The sequence below is a fragment of the Pectinophora gossypiella genome, chromosome 16 (genome assembly GCF_024362695.1).
Source record: "Pectinophora gossypiella chromosome 16, ilPecGoss1.1, whole genome shotgun sequence".
Taxonomy (NCBI): domain Eukaryota; kingdom Metazoa; phylum Arthropoda; class Insecta; order Lepidoptera; family Gelechiidae; genus Pectinophora; species Pectinophora gossypiella.
Genome location: NC_065419.1, coordinates 4738461 through 4756763, shown reverse-complemented (window position 1 = coordinate 4756763; position 18303 = coordinate 4738461). Strand labels below are relative to the sequence as shown.

At 36.1% G+C, this 18303-nt stretch overlaps 4 protein-coding genes across 9 annotated transcripts in view; 2 read left to right on the top strand and 2 right to left on the bottom strand.

The window, feature by feature from the left end:
- Nucleotides 1-284: 284 nt before the first annotated feature.
- Nucleotides 285-9170, top strand: LOC126373749 (probable actin-related protein 2/3 complex subunit 2). Its single transcript, XM_050019987.1, has 8 exons — nucleotides 285-520; nucleotides 1046-1139; nucleotides 1360-1459; nucleotides 3085-3277; nucleotides 3748-3883; nucleotides 4074-4158; nucleotides 4752-4959; nucleotides 6238-9170. Exons 1-8 carry the CDS (start codon nucleotides 447-449, stop codon nucleotides 6263-6265), a joined length of 918 nt encoding a protein of 305 aa, XP_049875944.1. The 5' UTR covers nucleotides 285-446; the 3' UTR covers nucleotides 6266-9170.
- On the bottom strand, nucleotides 9166-10974 carry LOC126373750 (transmembrane inner ear expressed protein). Of its 6 annotated transcripts, none has more exons than XM_050019992.1 (4): nucleotides 10712-10974; nucleotides 10320-10496; nucleotides 9899-9988; nucleotides 9166-9520 (listed from the first exon to the last, which is right to left on the bottom strand). In XM_050019992.1, exons 1-4 carry the CDS (start codon nucleotides 10833-10835, stop codon nucleotides 9354-9356), a joined length of 558 nt encoding a protein of 185 aa, XP_049875949.1. In that variant the 5' UTR covers nucleotides 10836-10974; the 3' UTR covers nucleotides 9166-9353. The 6 variants fall into 6 exon arrangements, with proteins under 6 accessions (XP_049875949.1, XP_049875950.1, XP_049875945.1 ...); XM_050019993.1 differs by having other exon boundaries at nucleotides 10344-10496; nucleotides 10712-10972; XM_050019988.1 differs by having other exon boundaries at nucleotides 9899-10083; nucleotides 10712-10967.
- Nucleotides 10975-11649: 675 nt separating this feature from the next.
- Nucleotides 11650-18036, top strand: LOC126373665 (UPF0047 protein YjbQ). Its single transcript, XM_050019888.1, has 4 exons — nucleotides 11650-12018; nucleotides 12231-12367; nucleotides 13411-13539; nucleotides 14406-18036. The coding sequence occupies exons 1-4, from the start codon at nucleotides 11862-11864 to the stop codon at nucleotides 14478-14480; spliced, it is 498 nt and encodes a 165-aa protein (XP_049875845.1). The 5' UTR covers nucleotides 11650-11861; the 3' UTR covers nucleotides 14481-18036.
- Nucleotides 17786-18303, bottom strand: part of LOC126373664 (putative leucine-rich repeat-containing protein DDB_G0290503) — a 25952-nt gene continuing 25434 nt past the window's right edge. The window contains exon 12 of the mRNA XM_050019887.1: nucleotides 17786-18209. Coding sequence (XP_049875844.1) covers nucleotides 18160-18209 — 50 coding nt within the window. The 3' untranslated portion in view covers nucleotides 17786-18159. The remainder of the gene's footprint in view (nucleotides 18210-18303) is intronic.

The following is an 18303-nucleotide window of genomic DNA, read 5'->3' as shown; positions in this document are numbered from 1 at the left end:
ATAGACAAAATGGTTTGCTTTTTTAAATGTAGGTTTTGACATCAGTGATGCTCTCCGGAAGAATCGGTATTTTCCGAAAAAAAATCATAATCGAAATATAGAGCGAAATCTAAATTAGAACTTCATACAATTATCAAAATATGTTAAGTTTGAAAAGCAATAAATTCATTTCATAATTACTTAACAGAAATTTAAATAATTTGTTTGGAAAGTCGGTGGTGTGGAATAACGAAATCAAAAGATCGTTTGTAAAAAGAAAAAGAAAAGAGCATTGTCTTTGGTTACATGGCCGATATTTCATTCATTTTGGGCTTCCTTTTCTTTCTGTCTTGTATGGATATCTATACACGGGCGGTCATCGTTCAAGATTTCCGTATAAATTATTAAATGAAGGTGCTATAAGCGTTGATTTTATGAAAAAGCTGTAGGTTATAAATTGTTAAATAATGATCTTACTCGAGATCAATAATAGAATTATAGAAGAAACACTAACAGTAAAATATAAAAATGCACTGGCACGGTGAGTACGTTACGCTTAGAAAGTGTACTGTTTTTATAATCGTGATGTGTTTTACAAGCATGCATTACATTTGCATAAATTTCGTGTAGTTATAGTAATTGGCACAATCCAGAGGCGGGGGCTTCGTCCCGGGCATAACCCCCTTTCGGGAGTAATTTGACAAGTGTCAGTTTCCTTGGGTGGGCCCACGTTGGCCGCTGCTGTTCTGAATTCATGTAATAAATGGATAAAATTAATTATGGTCTTAATTTAGTTTTCCTTATGGGATGGTTAAAACGTATGTCGCGTTACCGCCTATCTCTGCATGTATGACTCATAGGTTGTTGTTGGTACTTTGGTGCGCGCGGAAACGTCCTATAAAAATGTTTTCGGATTCCATTAGCAGTAAACAATATAATGCATTTGTTATAATATGCTCTGACAATGTATGGTTGCCGAAGGATGAGTTGATAACTGTTGCATCTACTTAGGAACAGAGTTATTTTATCAATTTATTTTTATAGAATTGTTTATTTATCTTTTCAGCTTAAAGCCTGAATCCATAGATGTCACAGTTGCAGATTTTGATGGAGTGCTTTTTCATATATCCAATATCAATGGAGATAAAACCAAAGTTAGGGTAGGTAATCTTGCTTTACAAACATTTAAGTCATGCATCTTCTGAGTGGAACCTAACAAAAAGTAAAACCTTACTCAAACTTATTTTCAGCTTGCATAATTATGAAAATATTTTCTTATAATGTTTTATAATACTTAGGTACTGGAAATATTAACTCCCAACAATTAGGTATGTCATATTGTTGAAGAATGTGGCTTATATTATAATTTATTTATTTCAGGTTAGTATATCACTCAAGTTTTACAAGCAGTTAGAAGAACATGGAGCTGATGAACTTCTCAAAAGAGTGTACGGACCATTGCTCATAGAACCAGAGTCTGGTGAGTTGGAACAGTAAACTGTGCCTCTTTTTGACCATTTGGAAGTCACATTGATCCTCCTTGTAGACATTTTAGCAATTTTCTCTTAGCTAATTCATATGAGTTGCACTAGTCCATTGATTGTCATTAAACTGAAACATAAAAAGCAATTTCTTTGAGACCTGCTTCACTCCATTATTGCATAAAACTGAGAGTGAGCTGTGTGGTAGTTTTTGCTGCATTATATCACATGTGGAGCAGCCATTGTTCTGGTTCAGAGACTCCAGTAATCTAATCTGTTTCTGTAATGCTCAATATCTATTTCCATGCATTAAAAAGTTACCTGGCTTCTCCACAATTATTTCTTTACTTTGCACATGTAGGCATCATTATTTCAATTCAAAATTTCGATTAATGCTAATATTCAATAATAGGAATTTAACTAGTGACAAATGCTGTTACTAATCAGAGCCCTTCATGGTATCTTTCATTACTAATATCATGAGTCATGGTCTTATTTAGTATAATAACACTACAATGTTTTGTCCAATACAATACAACAACTTGGTAACAAATATATTCAAAGCCAATTAAAATAGGCTTTATTTATATTTAAATAATTGTTTACGCTTAAAAGAAATTGTGTACATAGTGTAAATTGTATACACTTTATCTGCCAGTACCAAATTGATAAGATTAAAAATTGTTGTTTTTAAAATAAAATTTTGATAAGATTATAAGTGTGAACTTACTTTAACATTATTATTGGTGATAAATGAACCATATTGTTGCATCCAACTATAAAAGATGGTTAAATTATGTTCAATGCTTATTGAAGGTTGAAATAACACTATTTTTAGATGAATGACTTAAGGATATTTAAACATATTTTTGAGCAATACATAGTATGAGTCATACAAACCAGAAATGACATAATTATTTACCTAGTGTAACATTTATCAAAATAAATTTTGAGGAAAACTTATATCATGGTTTAGATGAATTGTCACTGTATTATTTCAATTATGATAGGAAACTAAAAAACAATAAGACTTGATAATAATATTATTATTATTATGTATTTTACTATGTTTAGTCATCAGGGCAGGGATTGATTTTGACCCCTTTGAATGTCTTTGACTTTAACTATATTGCAGATGTACTCTGGCTGATGTAATTTATAGAATATAATGTATTCTGATACACAGCTGTAGATTTATTGACAATCCTGGGCAGAAACCTCTTTTGATTTGTGACAAAATTGATAAATGTTAGTCCTACTCCTGGAAACTGACTATCTTAATCACCGGATAGTATGGGGTAGGTATACCTGCAGCAGATTAGTGGAGATCTGATTATTAGCACCTTACCCAGTTGCTAGAGCAACCAAGCCACTCAAAGACCTCCGATTTATATTAAGTCGCTAGCTGTTACCCGCGACTTCATTTGCGTTAAACCATACTATTAAAACTATATAAGTTGCATACAAACTTTGTCTTTCCTTTTTACCCTTTTATGAAAATGAAACTGTAATTTCATGATGAGTGAGCCAGTCAGTCACTGACTTTTCGCTTTTATATTCTTCTCTTCTATTCCTTTTATCCTTTTTTCGCTTTTATTTTATAGATAAAAAATCATATTTACAGGTTACAATGTGTCGGTGTTATTGGACGTTGACCCGGAGAACATCCCGGGCGACTGGGAGGAGACGGTGAAGAAGGTGGGGCTGCTGAAGCGGAACTGCTTCGCATCCGTGTTCGAACGTTACTTCCGGCTGCAGGAGGACGGCGACGTCGCACAGAAGCGCGCCGTCATCAACTACCGTCAGGACGAGACACTGTCAGTATACTTATTTGTATTTTTAATTATATTTTTATTTGTTTATAAGGTTGCCTTTCCTCGATTAATTTACTCGGTTCTATTGAGAATCTTCTAAACAGTAAATTCTTGAGTAAAACAGTACACACAAAGTGGGTCTTTATCCACTTTTAGTTTTAAGTTTTTTTTTTGTAAATGTTCTGTGTGCAATAAAGTGTTTAATCTTTAATTCATTCATTGATTAAATTTACAAAATACTTAATTTTTATTTCTAGTGTCAATTAAAACATTTATATTGTTGTGTTATTGTGCAAATATCAACTATATAACAAACCTATTATGGATGAAAGGCCAATACCCATGGTCTGTGACTAAAAAGTAATGTTTATTATGCAATTAAAAAATGATAATATCTAAAAATAAAAAATAGTAACACCTTAATAACTGCTTATGACAAAAAATAATATAAAAACAATATGTAATTATTGCAGATATGTGGAAGCGCAAGAAGACCGGGTGACTGTTGTGTTCTCCACCGTGTTCCGACACGAAGATGACATGGTCATCGGGAAAGTGTTCATGCAGGAACTTAAAGAGGGACGAAGAGCATCCCACACTGCACCTCAGGTTATAACAGTTTATAGCAAGTTAAATAAAAAGCACTTTTTAAATGGATATCAGCGTAGAAGTGTGTGTTTTCAATAAGTTGGAAAAGTTTGCAGAACAAAGTACTTGGTTTTAGGCCAGAGTATCAAATGAAGACATAAATTAAAATGAGTTATATGACAATGTTTACAAGTGAGATTATTGCTTGCAGGTTCTATTTTCGCATAGGGAACCGCCTTTAGAACTCATGGACACAGATGCGAAAGTAGGAGAAAATATCAGTTATGTTACATTTGGTAAGTTATATGCTAATTATTTACTTCTACCTGTGTTGAGTGTGTATTATAAATTATGAAGAGATCTAGACAAGACAGATGGTGCATAGTAGTACTATGTATGTAACTTCCAAGAATGGAAAGCTGCACCTTGGAGGTGACATTCCACATTCCAGTTGCATTTACAAGTCGCACTGTTGCCTAGAATGCATGTTTGTAATACATGTTTAAGTTTATTAATAAATATCTTGTAACTCCTACAAAAATCCTGATGCAATTTTAGTATTTGAGTTCTAAATATGGAATTATGCCGAGTTTACGTATTCTAATCCATCAGTCGACTTTTATTTTTAGTTTTTTTGTTTAAAACCTAGAATATATAAACAGTATTTCTATCAACAAATATATAGATCAAAAAATTTTAACTCAGGTAAGATTCCAATCCGCATCTTGTCCATGCGAATGTTTCGATATGTTGAAACCTCAACATATCCTTATATACCGAGGTCGGCGTCATTATCCAGTTTTTCTGTCTATTTCCTCTTTTCCTTTGTGTTTCCCTAAGCACAGTAAGTGTTATAAAAACAAAAATGTAACATTTTTGTCTTGGGTAGTGTTGTTCCCGCGGCACACGTGCGCGGCGGCGCGCGACAATACGATCGACCTGCTGCACATGTTCCGCGACTACCTGCACTACCACATCAAGTGCTCCAAGGTGTACGTGCACTCGCGCATGCGCGCCAAGGCCGGCGACCTGCTCAAGGTGCTCAACCGCGCGCGCCCGCAGAACACGGGCAGGCCCGTGGAGCGCAAGACCATTACGTTAGTATACCAACTACTAGTTTGTTCTACATTCATATGTACAAACCAAACATTCTGCATATTTTCAAGATATTTCTTAAACTGCATCAAATGGTGCAAAGGCCACATAAAAGCAATTCATCTAAAAAAACAATATTGGTATTTGACATTTGTGTACATTACGCACTTACTTTTATATGAGTAAATGTGAAATTTTGCTTTTTAGATGAATTGCTTCGATGTGGCCTTTTTAACCCTCCACACCAAGAGTACTCAGAACCGACGAGCATACATGAAGATATTGCCTATGTCAATAGGAAATAGGCGTTCTGAAGTCATTTGGGGATAATTGTATGAATACATTCAGGGATAGACCACAAGTCATTCACTTTTCATTCATAATATCATGCATGATGTCACTCTTAGAGATGAGATGATGAGATCCGGACATCGCCAAAGTGTTAAATAAGATTGAGGATCGTGGGCACGTAATGTAACTTGTATATAAACATCGTGGTAGGCGGAGCGTTTGGTATTTGAAGTTCGTGTGTTATTGTTTCTAAAACGAATTATGTAATCGCCGGTTAACGGACCGTCTCCACCGACTTCTACGTAATAGCTCGATAATAAGATTTTCGTTTTCTACCTAACCATGCAATCATGCATGCATGGGTCTTCTAATGTTTCTAAAACGAATTATGTAATCGCCGGTTAACGGACCGTCTCCACCGACTTCTACGTAATAGCTCGATAATAAGATTTTCGTTTTCTACCTAACCATGCAATCATGCATGCATGGGTCTTCTAATATGCTTATAATTGTGTTAATAAAGGTTTAGTTTACTCAAGGCGAATGAATAGGCCTCGTAGATACTGAAGTCTATAGCTTCGGTAACATTTCGCTTAGCCTCTCATCTTCTTATCGTGTGAGTTGTGAGGTGGAATGCCAACCTCATTAACCCTGGTGTCAGGGTTATTATTGAGCCTCCAAAGGCCCCTGACATGACTCATGTAACGACTACATTGGTCCAATGGTTGGTTTACATCAGTAAGTAGTGACCGGGGCCAATGGCTTAACATGCCTTCCGAAGCACGGATCAAATTTCAAACAGTCAGGTGATCAGCCTGTAATGTCCTAACTAGGGATCACAAAGTGATTTTGGTAACATGTCTCCACCGGGATTCGAACCCGGATCGTGAGCCCAACGCTCAACCACTTGACTACGGAGCCTCTCTAATTTAAGGATTGTTAGCAAAGTACCTAATGAGATTTTATTAAAAAAATGTGTTTTATTTCAGTGGAAGAACATTTGTGAGGCGAGACTGAGTGTTGCGTTGCGGCGAGACGTAGACGCCGAACTCAGCGCAGCTGTCTCCCTCGTGTACCGTAACGCCGCCACTCTGTAACATCTCCCACCCTCCTCGTACCACGTACCGATGGTATCTTAGTCAAATGCTCCGGATCAGGTCAATGCTGTGGAAGCCGCCGAGATCTTATTCGAGTGGACGCGTTATCCACCTTGGAACTCCACAATGTGCGTATTTCATACATCCACCATATTATAATCTAATCTTGTAAGGAGAATGGACACGTTTGTTTGGAGTTTGGTACTCGAAATCAATGTTTCTTGCCACCTCTCGCGCATGGTGTATTAAATCTGACAATGTATTACTTCGTCCCTAAATTAAACATTTTTCACCTAGAATATTCTTCAACACATTAAACAGGGTCAATAATCTTGTTAGATGTAATAGATAATGTGTTCACGTATTGACTTATTGATCCCATCAATCGATTAATACATAAATAAGCGAGGTGACCAATCAAATTGACTTTCAGTACCAAAACGCCCATTGTCCTTCTATTATTTATTTGTTACATATTGTAAAGTAATAATTGGACTTCATAAGATCGTCACAAAGTACTTATTCATAATTATTTTGTTGCCATTCGACATAAATTCAAATGCCAAATATTTATAAAAGATATGCTCAATATTTATAAACTGCCGATGTTTGTACCGTCAGAAATGTGCACATTGTATTTATAAATATTTATTGTCAAATCTTCAAGCCTAGCGTAAAGTCAATAAATAATGTTGCCGTAGTAATTGTTAATAACAAAATTATGCTTTATTATAATGAGAGTTCTATTTATAGTGATGGCACTGTAACACTCAAACTTGGGTTCCTAATGTTAGTGTACACTTAGATATGCGTTCAACTGGTCTCAGGGTTCAAATGGAAATCTGTCTTATAATACTGTGTTTATTTGGTGAACAATGTGAAGTGTTTAGTCAGAGGATTCGCAAAGTATCTCAGACACTAAGGCGGAGTTCCACGTGCTATTTCAAGTATACAATGTGAGTGCTCTTACAGAACAGGTCAGTAGCCAATCACTACAGCGTTTTCTAATCGCGTCCTGAACTTGAACCATTCTAGATCACTAGTGTCCATCCGAGAACCACTAGCTTACGTAATTTTGTTGTAAGTTGATACAATTACCAATCCTCATGTAGGGTAAAACTGTATTATAAAAATCTAGCTTATGTTGTTTCGATCTACAAACTTGTATAAATGTATATCTACATCATCGAGACAGGTAAAATGCACAAACTCGTAAGAATCATTCAATGGTTATTTTATAAACACTCCTCTATATTATTTAGTTTCATAATGCAATACGCGAACAATAATAATTTTTTCTACTCCTCTACTTTAATCTGGCATTTAAATAACCAAAAAGTCTAATATAAGTACATACATAATTAAACTCTTTGAAAAAGTGTACGCTCTATGGCCTATAAAAGCATTGTTTACAAAGTGTAACTGTACTATAATGTCGCCAAAAAAGCATTGTTGTTGTTTTTTTTTTTTTGACCTGGAAACTGGCACCTTTACTTTGTTTGGTGCCATAGATATACTATAAAAAAAAGTATACATTTGCCGCCATTTTCCCGCGCGTTGGAAAATAAATTGGAAAATTTTTGTGTTTCGTTTAAAATTACGTCGTCGTAGAAAAAGTATTGTATGCAACGTTGTATAACTAGGTCAAAAAATGCTCGTGGCGTCTCTTATTGCGATGTTCGCCAAGGCTCACATCGCAACTCACGCCACTCGCATTTTTTGACCCTTCTTATACAACTGTTGCATAAAATACTATTAAAGTTCACTCTTATGTTTTAGGTAGGTCCGATTCAATTATAATGTAAGTGAAAGTGTATAGTATTTCTCAATAGATTCTTCCATAGACAAGAGAAACAAAAATTATGGCCTTATTTATGAAGAGATCCCTTTGGTTTGAAAAAGCCGCGATCCGGCTTGGGTTGATAGAGTCGCTAGTTTAGAGGATACTCAACGTATCGAAATATTTAAGTACTTTGACGCCTCTAGATATGCTCTCGGGTGAAAACAGTTTGTAATGATATTTTAGATAGCGGACAGAGACCATTTTCGGCGTGTTTTTAAATTTAGCCAATGTATTTAGGATAAGGAGCATATCAAGAGGAGTCATTGAATAAGTGCAATTCTATCACTGTTTAAATTCCAATTTGCATTTATTTTATAGATGGACTATGAGAACTGTTTTCTTAAATTTATTTCTATATTTTATGTAATATCCAATTAAATCATAATTTGTTATCATTATCGTCGTCATCACTTTTTCTGCACCAAGAATTAATTGCTCAACTTTGCAGAACACCAAGTAAAGTAATACTTCCGCAGCATAAATTACAAAAAAAGATATATAGCGTAAGATCTACGTTTGGGCGATTGTGAAAAATATCGAGTCATGGACTGAGAGTTGTTTAGGCTATCAAATCGATTTTCTGGGAGTCATAGGATTATGAATGTATTACACTTTAGTCATTAAAATAACGTGACTTTTAATTTAACATGACAGGTTCATAAAGCAACATACGGCGTATGAGCTAACGTAATGATGCATGTAGAAACAATTTAACTATTTAATAAAATTTTGTAGCTAACTTGAATTTTATGTAATTTTTATTTGCAAGATGTATTATTTATGTATTATAAAGTAAGTTAAATGTTGCTTTAAAGTTATTGCTTACAATTTGATCATTGTTTTTACTGACAGTTTTAACGCGTGATTATGTGAACTGTGCAGAATACGGAGGTTATTTGTGAATATGTAATTATTCTTGTGGTTTAAAATCCGTTTATACTGTATTTTTTATTTCTAGATTAAAGAAAACATCTTACTGCAATTTGATTATTTATTTTAACCACTTAACATAGAAATCCTCTAAAAATATCATTTCATATCAGCAATAAGTGATTCCTTAGAATTTTTATTCTGACGCGAATCATGGCTTTTTTAACCCTTTTCATTTCATTCTATATACTGATGATTGATAAACTATATGTTTTATAATTATAGTTTTATATATTTAAAAATTCATCTTATTATCTGACGGTGTCGGCGACGTAGGTGATTTAGGCGCGCCCAGTTTGGACAGATTGGCCACTTTAGTTGCGAACTTAACAAAATTAAGCCCCGAAACTTGAGGCTCTGGCTTCTGACCTCCCTCCGGCTGAAACGATGCGTCAAGGGAACCTGAAAATTGAATAAATACTTATTCTCAGACTATTAATACATCTCATACTGCCGTAAAAAACTATAAATACGAACTTTGTAACTCGCCTGACGCTACTATCTATTTTTTTTATATAGTTCAATTACATTCAGTTTTTACGCTAAACTTTAGGTTTTAATCTACATAAGTAACAAATATACCTTATTGAGCCATAAGTTGGTGTTGGGGGCTGTTGGAAATGAGAAGTATGTACGATTGCCGTTTATGCGATTATTTCTTCGGACAATTTGACCAATATTTGCCACTTAAATAATTCATTATCGTCCTTGGCCTCGGTCCAATTTACTTGCCACTTAAGTAATTAACTACTGTAACATTCTATACGGGTAAGTACTCACTTTGCTGCGGCGACATGATGGAGCTATGCTGCGATCCTTGCTGGTTATTTCCCTCCATGTCTTTCTTCTTCTCGTGCAGAAGTTCCAAGGCTTGCGTGGAAGAATAATGCGACAGGTAATGCAGGTACAGTAGTAAGATAATGCGAGACAAAATACGTGAATACAATCTCGTATCTTATCTATTACTGAAAAGAACAAACAACAGAAATGATACGAACAGAGGCAATCATGCTCGCACCCCGTATTGGGGTAGACACAACTACGAGTCTTCAAAAGATATTAAAGATTGGAAGGACTTGTCCACCCGAAAACAAAAGACGATGAAGAGGTTTCCAACGGAGTTAATTGACGTTTATCAGACCGTACCTACTGAAGAAATGCGTACAAATTAAATATAATTATTAGCAAATTTGTTTGTTACGATTAGATTCAAGAGTGAAGTCACCATCTTTCAGTGACATGGCGTCCATCTTGGAGTCCTGTATGGTCTCGAGCTGCTGCCGAAACTTGGAAGTGATCTTCCTCCGCTGGTAGTCCGCTTCTATCTGCTGTTTCGTGCGCGGGATCCGGAATCGGAAGCAGCAGCATACCATTACAACTGAAAACGACAACTCATTAGCGGAATTAAATTAACGTTACGTTAAGCATTGAATCCGATTTGGTACGAAAAATCTCACGCCTCAATCATGAACTAAATTGTGTTTGACTGACCCGTTCGCAAACAATTAAGTAAACAGATAAAATGTGCCAACGAGGTGTCAAGTTTACAACTCAGCCTTTCCATCAATAATAATTGTTTTTCTAATTACTCACTTAGTGATGTCACACCAGCCAAACAAAGGAACATTATCTGCCACAATCTTAGATCGCCAACAACATTCTTTTCTAGCCATTCCGGTTCTTCGGAGTCTTTTGTGACATCCATTATAAAATCCATGGTGCTTACTTATCTTTAAACGATTATCTTATCTTTTTTTTTAATTTATCGCACTTCAAAACTTAAAAAAATCTGGAACAAAGCCTTCAGTAATATTTCTGCAATATGGTCCAATTGGTAAAAACTAATTGTCCCAATTCGAAGGAGTGGTGGTTCGCCACACCTAGCATTACGCTATCACCCGTGGCACTCCCTGAAATATATTCCTAGCATAGTTGTGTCTTTCGAAATACTTTACAAAGTTATAGAAATACTATAGTAACTGTGATTAATATAAACTATAATATTTTTTATTACTTTTTATCTTCTAGTCCTAAACTGTGAATGGTATTTTTCGCGGTTTTTTCGTTGAATTTCAAATTTCCCTCGTAATTTTACAACCCCTGCAGTAGTTAGGTGTTGTTGATATAAAAAATGGTATAATAATCTGTACCGTTATAACGAGTCGTTCGTTAGGAGGTAATCAGTTATTTATTTCACACTTATTGATTTGTATTCAAGTATTTTATTTACCAAATGTGAATAATTACTGTAATAAAACGTATTCATTCACTAATTATGATAACTCGCATAGATACATTTGCATTTTATTGAACCATTCGTTAACTACAATATTACAAAAAAACATAACAAAATAGTGCAAAACTACTGTATAAATGGTATACACATCCTATTCTTTCGTAATTCAATTTATTTCATCTGTTTCTTTACGCTTATTAGGCATTTGTTTTTTGTAACTAACTAAACGAATTAATTTCATGAATGAAACTTACGCAGTCAGTTTTTTTTTATATTGACAACATTATGTTTTCTTTCTCTTTCGTTTGACGACTGTTTCACTTTCCCGCAGAAAATAGGGTGTCGAATCTGTCCTATAACCTCAGTTATATTTATTACAATTTAAAGATCGAAGATGAATCTTTTATGATAATTGTGGATTAATTCGTGTAAAGGTTGTCCTAAGTGATGTTGTGTAAGATCGTTTGTGTTCTTGCGGTCACTGTGTAGCGTTTTTAAAAATTAAACATGGCCTCGAACCGAGGGATTCAGATCGGATCCGCGTGGTTTCAACGGAAGCTGAACTTGCGGCCGCAGCACCGAGGTGTGCACCTCGTTACCGAGGAGATCCTGAAGCAGGTGCCCGAGCTGTCGCAGTTCGCGGTGGGGCTCTGCCATATCCAGAGTGAGTAACGTCAGGACTTGCCGCCTTGCCACCCCCTCCCACTTGTCACATTTGCCCTACATTTATTCTCGCGCGATTTTGTAATTATGATAATTTCTTAAGCACTGGCTTACATTAAGGATACAAAACAATTAGTAGTATAAAGTGCACATCTTTCCGCCGAGTCTATCGTGCGGTATGACACCAGCTGATCAGCAAGATGTTGTTTCCAGTAATGCACACATCGGCGAGCCTAGCGCTCAACGAGAGCTGGGATCCTGACGTCAGAGACGACATGGAAATGATGCTCAACAAAATAGTGCCTGAGGGCCTTCCATACCGCCACTCCTGTGAAGGACCTGATGACATGGTAAGCTTGCAACTGTACATAATTTAAGTTATTATTTTTAATGTTTGGCCTGCAACAAAAAGTGATACAGCAGAATTCAGTTATTTGAATTTTAAATGTGTACGCTGTCATTGAATAACATTCATTTGTTTATACTTTTCTCATAATTATTAGTGATTGTACATGCTTTATGTGGGACTGAATGTTATAGTGTCATAATTTTGTTTTACATTAGAATACCTAGTTCTTGTTTTACCCAACCATTACTTCTTTTAATAAAATGTCATGTTACTGAGTGGTGCTAACACTGCCTTTATTATCATATACTTGACATTTTGACAAGGTCATAGAATTGTTTTCATTCTTTTACTTTGCATATTACATGTACTGGACAAACATAAATCTACTTTATATGTGTATATAGTAAAAAATTTAAGTGTCATAAGCTATCACTTAACCTTGATATGTTATCAAGTGTTTAAAATAATTGCACATATTAATTTTTCTTTTCTAAACTAAGTTTTGATAGAACTATTAGAATATAGTATCTTACAGTATGGCTGTACTTGGTATTGAAGATCTAAATATGATATTTTAGTGACTTGATATCAAGTCTAATGCCCAATATAAGATGATAATAACAATCTGATGTGCTGATCAGATGAATAGCAATCTTTTTTTTTTAAGAATGTCTAGGGCCCTGTGCGGAGGTGTTTTTTGCAGCAAATTTTCCTCGGCTAGCTATATAGGTTAAGAGTTGCTGCAGTAGTGTTAGGCGGATGAGACATTAAACAAAACATTATTTATGTAAAATTTCATTATTCAAACTGTAATTATGTTACACACTGAAAGATATTTTTGAGCTTGAGAAAAAAGTCACTAATAATTCTGGAGAGGACAAGGACAGAAGAAGGTTTTATTTAACAGCTAAACACATTCTAGGTTTTTCTTTACCAGCAGAGAAGTGTTTATTTAGGTTTTACATAAGTTACAACTGTTTACCATTGTTCCCTCGTTTATCAACTGCCTACATCTTTAATAATAAATTGTGTTGTGTTTGACAGCCAGCCCATGTGAAAGCCTGTTTCCTGGGTTCTTCACTGACCATCCCCATCACAGACGGCAAGTTAAACCTTGGCACGTGGCAAGGCGTGTGGCTATGTGAGCATCGGAACCACGCTGGCAGCCGAAAGGTAAACAACACAGACAACAAACACAATTATCAAAATTACTTAAATGAACGGGTTAGACATTATAAGTTTGAGTTTATGTATGCATTTTACTGAATATGAAATTATACATGGTCTTAAAAAACACTGCTTGGGTGCAATTTACAAATAAACATGGATATGAGTGATGTTAAAAATGTGCACCTCAAGTATTAAAAATTCCTTACAATCATGGATTAAATAATGTCCCATATTCCATAACGGGGTGAGCAGAGCCACAAGTAATCAAAAGACTATTTTGCAGTCCTGTGTTAGAGATTATTTGCTCCCAGTCCAACGTAGAAATCAACATATTACTAATAGTGTCATAGTTACCTACTTGGCAAGCCGGGTCATTTGTAACAGTGTAAACATTGTTAAGCCAATGCAGCGGTAGTGTGTTGTATATAATGATCAGCCCGTGGAGTGTGACCGGAACAAACAGATTAGAAGGATTATTCCACCAAAATGTACATGGAGGAGAGATTGTGTGCCTCTTGGCAGATCCAGTGTCCGTAGCGGCAAGGCTTGTATATAAATACTGCACTGTGTCTCTTAGGAATAACAATCCCTGAACAGCATGGTGTAGTGCTGTAATGGTATTCTTTTGTAAATTGATGATTTGATCATCATTAAACACTCTAAACTACGAGGCTGGCATAACCACCAAGAGTGGCTCAAACCTCGAAAAAAATTTGATTAAAAAAAAAATCAGCCCATGGTATTTTTATCAACCTGCTGTTTGAAATAGCATAGTGGGATAAACTTGAACCTTCCAGTCTACCGAGGGGTTGCTCGTACAGTTGTGTGACACATTATGAAGCAAGCGCTGAAGGTTGTTGTTGTTGCAGGTGGTGGTGACGCTGTCGGGCTGCCCGCGTGACTCCCCGCTGTCCCCGGTGTCGGCCGCGTCGTGCTCCAGTTAGGAGCGGGGGGGGGGCGCGACCCCGCACACGCACTCGCACTCGCGCCCCTCCTCCAAGAGCACGCGGAGGTAAACCCCGCACCTTTTGTATCCCCACACCTAACCTAGGCGATAGTTCTTACTCTTATCTTCGAGCGACAATATGTACATAAGATATGATATTTTGTAACGCTTTGCATGGCAGTTTGGACAGTACGATTTTAAATTTTAAGCTTGGATAGTTTCGGTCTGATGTCGCCGGTGAACCGCCGACGTGGGCCTTGCGGGGCGTAAACGCCTCCACGACGTCCGGGGACCGAGATCCCCTTGTAATATAGCGTTTATAGGAATTGAAAATCGATCGTCACCGAAGTTAGCTTCTCTATTTTGGTTCTGTAGCGAAGTGCCATGCGAAGACCGAAACCCTATTGATGTTACGTTCGGTCAGGTTTAAACTGAACCCGTTGAATTTGTACATAAGAATTATGTGCGACAGTTTTAAAGTATACATAAAATAGTAAATTGTTGTTTTGTTATTGCGATTGTCGATATGTACATAGATCACGCGTGGTGACATTTGCTTTGTAGGTTCGGTCGAAGGGGTTGAAGTGGCACCTACTTTTACCATTATTAATCATAATGTTAAGAGTAATACGAGATAAGAAATACTGATTTGTATGGATTGACTATTTTCACTACTGCACTCGTTCAAATTTTTTCGGAGTTTTCCAGGTGACACCAATATTTTTAAACATGACAGCACGTTAGACATTTTACGAAGTCCGACACTCATTTTATTACACCAATTTTGTATGTAATCGCACTGGTTAACGGTCAGTTCATGTAAGACTTAAGAGCTGAATGTAGGATACGATATTTAAGTACTTTGTACGTCTACGATAGCTCCCTTCTCTCTCCGTGTTAGGTTAGACTTGATTAACATTTAGTACGTGAAACATGTCCATAGCTTTAAATGTGTCACACCCGTTGTATCAACGGGTCCTTCTCGGGAAGACAATGAGCTAACATTTGGTACCACTAGTTCGTAGTTGTATATCATTACTCTTAAGGTCATGTAAGTGCCTCGGATTTATGGGGTGGTCATGAATTATTTTGCAAACTCGTTTTCGAGACGTGGCGTCACAAGTAAGTCTAGTTGTTTGACTGGTTATTCAGTTCAAGTACCTTGAGTGCAGGTACTGTTTGGTTGGGGTTCTGGCCGGGAGGCGCGGGCTGTCTCGCGCTGGTGGGGAGCATCGCCGCGAGCGGTCCACGTCCGGCCTCATTTGCTAATATTTAGTCTAAAGAGCTGTATTTTTATTACATGGACTAATAATATAAATGCAATAATCTTGTTAGTTTTCATTCGTTTACATTCAATTTTAATTTCGTGATGTCTGTTAAAAGCGTATGTGTATAGTTGTATGTCTTCCTATGTAAGTTCCATCACGTAAGATCAACTAGTGTAACTGTCAGAGTAATGTATCTGGTACTCGTGATCGGTATTAGGGTAATAAACATCACCTTTATATCCGGCCACAACTGTATTTCTTAGATAATGTATTGAAACTATGATAGGGGACTCCAATTTTGAATCCAAAATATGAGTGTAGCCATAACTGTAATGTCAGGAGGAGTAAGCATTAGCGGGTGTCATTTTATATGAATGAATCGAGTCGTAGTGAAAATTATTTACTTGTTGAGGACCTTAGTTTTAAAGGGGGGATGTAAGTATTTTCCATTGTGAACATTCCATGGCTCGCTCGTTGGGTAGGGGCCGCTGCGCCGGGTCGGGTTGCGGCGCCGGCGCGCTCGGAGACGGTTTTGTTGCGTTTGGCTTTAAATGTCCCATTAAGATTGCTTGTGTGGCACAATTTTACACTTGAGACTTAGTTAGGAGTTAATAAATTATAAATAGTAGGGTACAGTATGGAGATAAGGCAAAATTTTAGCGATGTTGACGGTGGGAGAGCAGGGCGCCGCCTGCAGCTGCGAGGCACACATACACGCACAATCCGCTGCGGCCGCGTCAGCATCGCGCGCACGTTGTGACGATGCCGCATTGTACAAACAGTAGATGTCACAGACATGAACAGTTTTGTCTCATGGACAACTTAGACTTACATCACTTAGGGAGCTTGTTGTACTTTCATACTCGGGCTTTTGATAGATTCACCTTACCTTTCGGTTTCATCACGTATACATAATAATTGAGTATCTAAAAGCGATATTACGCTTTATGCTTTGGATGAATTGTTTCGTTAAATTTCGTGTTTCCCAAGGATCTTCTTTATATTATTTTTGTCTTTGTAAAGTGTTTAATCTTACATCGTAATGTGATATCTGATCCCTATGAGAGGAGTTGTTGGGAACTACTTCTTTATACCTGCATGCAGGCTATACACTGTACTTATGTCTTTTATATTTTTGTCGTTTTTGTTTAACTTTGAGCTTATTTTTAATTACTATTCTCTTTTGGATACACTTTGGGGTGCGGGCTTAGGGAAAGCTATTAAGTGCTTTTTAACACAATTAATTAAGGATTTGTAAATATTTTTTGCATTAATATAGTGTACATGTAAAATTATCCATGTACATACAGTGATTCATAATATTATGTAAAAATAAAAATTGTTCAAGTGCTATTTGTGTATGGGTGTTAGGTATGCCACTGCCATGAAGATTTGCCTCTATAATATTTGAAATTATTTTTTACATTGACAATGTAGTGGTTCCTTTGATCAAATCTGCTTATAAAGTACCTACACGGTTATCAAAAATAGACACAAAATTTCCTAAATAGATAAGTTGTAAGAGATATAGCGACTGGTTCGCAGACATTCGCATTCCTTTAGTTGTTAAGTGTTTTTTGGGACATTGTTGATTTTGTTTTTCCATTACGTTGTACTTAGCTTGTAGACTGTCCCGTTTAGGCTGTTCATAACAACGAATGTGTCAAGTGTTATACCTTTAAGTGGATTCCAAAGTTTCATTATTTTTTAAATGGTTATCCATCCCAGTCATGGAATGATAGTTACGTTCCAATATGTTGTACAATCATATTGTCTAAATTGTCCCAAAATATCTCCATATATTTTGTATGTCTAAAACACAAATAGCCCATTATAAGCTATTTATTTGTTCTCCTATAAATTATCGAGTGTATTCACTATTCAAATATATTTCGTAAACGTAACAAATTCACTATAATGGCACGAATTTTAATAAATTATTTGTATTTAACAGTTGGTATAATTTGTTAAGTAATTAATATTTAAATTGCACATACAAAATGAGGTTGTAATCAGGATAAATAAAATAACCAAGAAGGGAGACAAATAATTTGTGTGTATATTGTTTAAGATCAATAATTATTATATCAATATATGATTGTACAGTTCATAAAGTCACAAGTTCTTAGATCCTCGTCAATGTTGGTTTACTGACGACGCGACGTGTGATGAGGCACGGTGACGTCGGGTACTGTCACGGTCAAATTTAATTGTATCATATAACTTGTACAATATAAATATATAGATCCACAATTATGAAAGAGATTAAATATTTGCAAAAGTTAATTTGCACGAGTTTCATTTCACTTATCTATACTCCTAATTCAGTCAACTTACAGTTAATTTCTACGCGGTAAAAGCTTATAGTATTTGTTAATTAAGTCTACGTTATTTGGTACTGTTAATAATTTAAGTTGTTTTTTCTGCACTGGTGATGTTGTGTGGGCCGGGGCCGGCATCTGTGGGGAGAGGTGGCTCATTATTTACGTTATTTTTACAAAGCTGTAGCATGTGTTCGTGGTAGCATAAGCAGCTAATTCGGTTGTGCCAGTG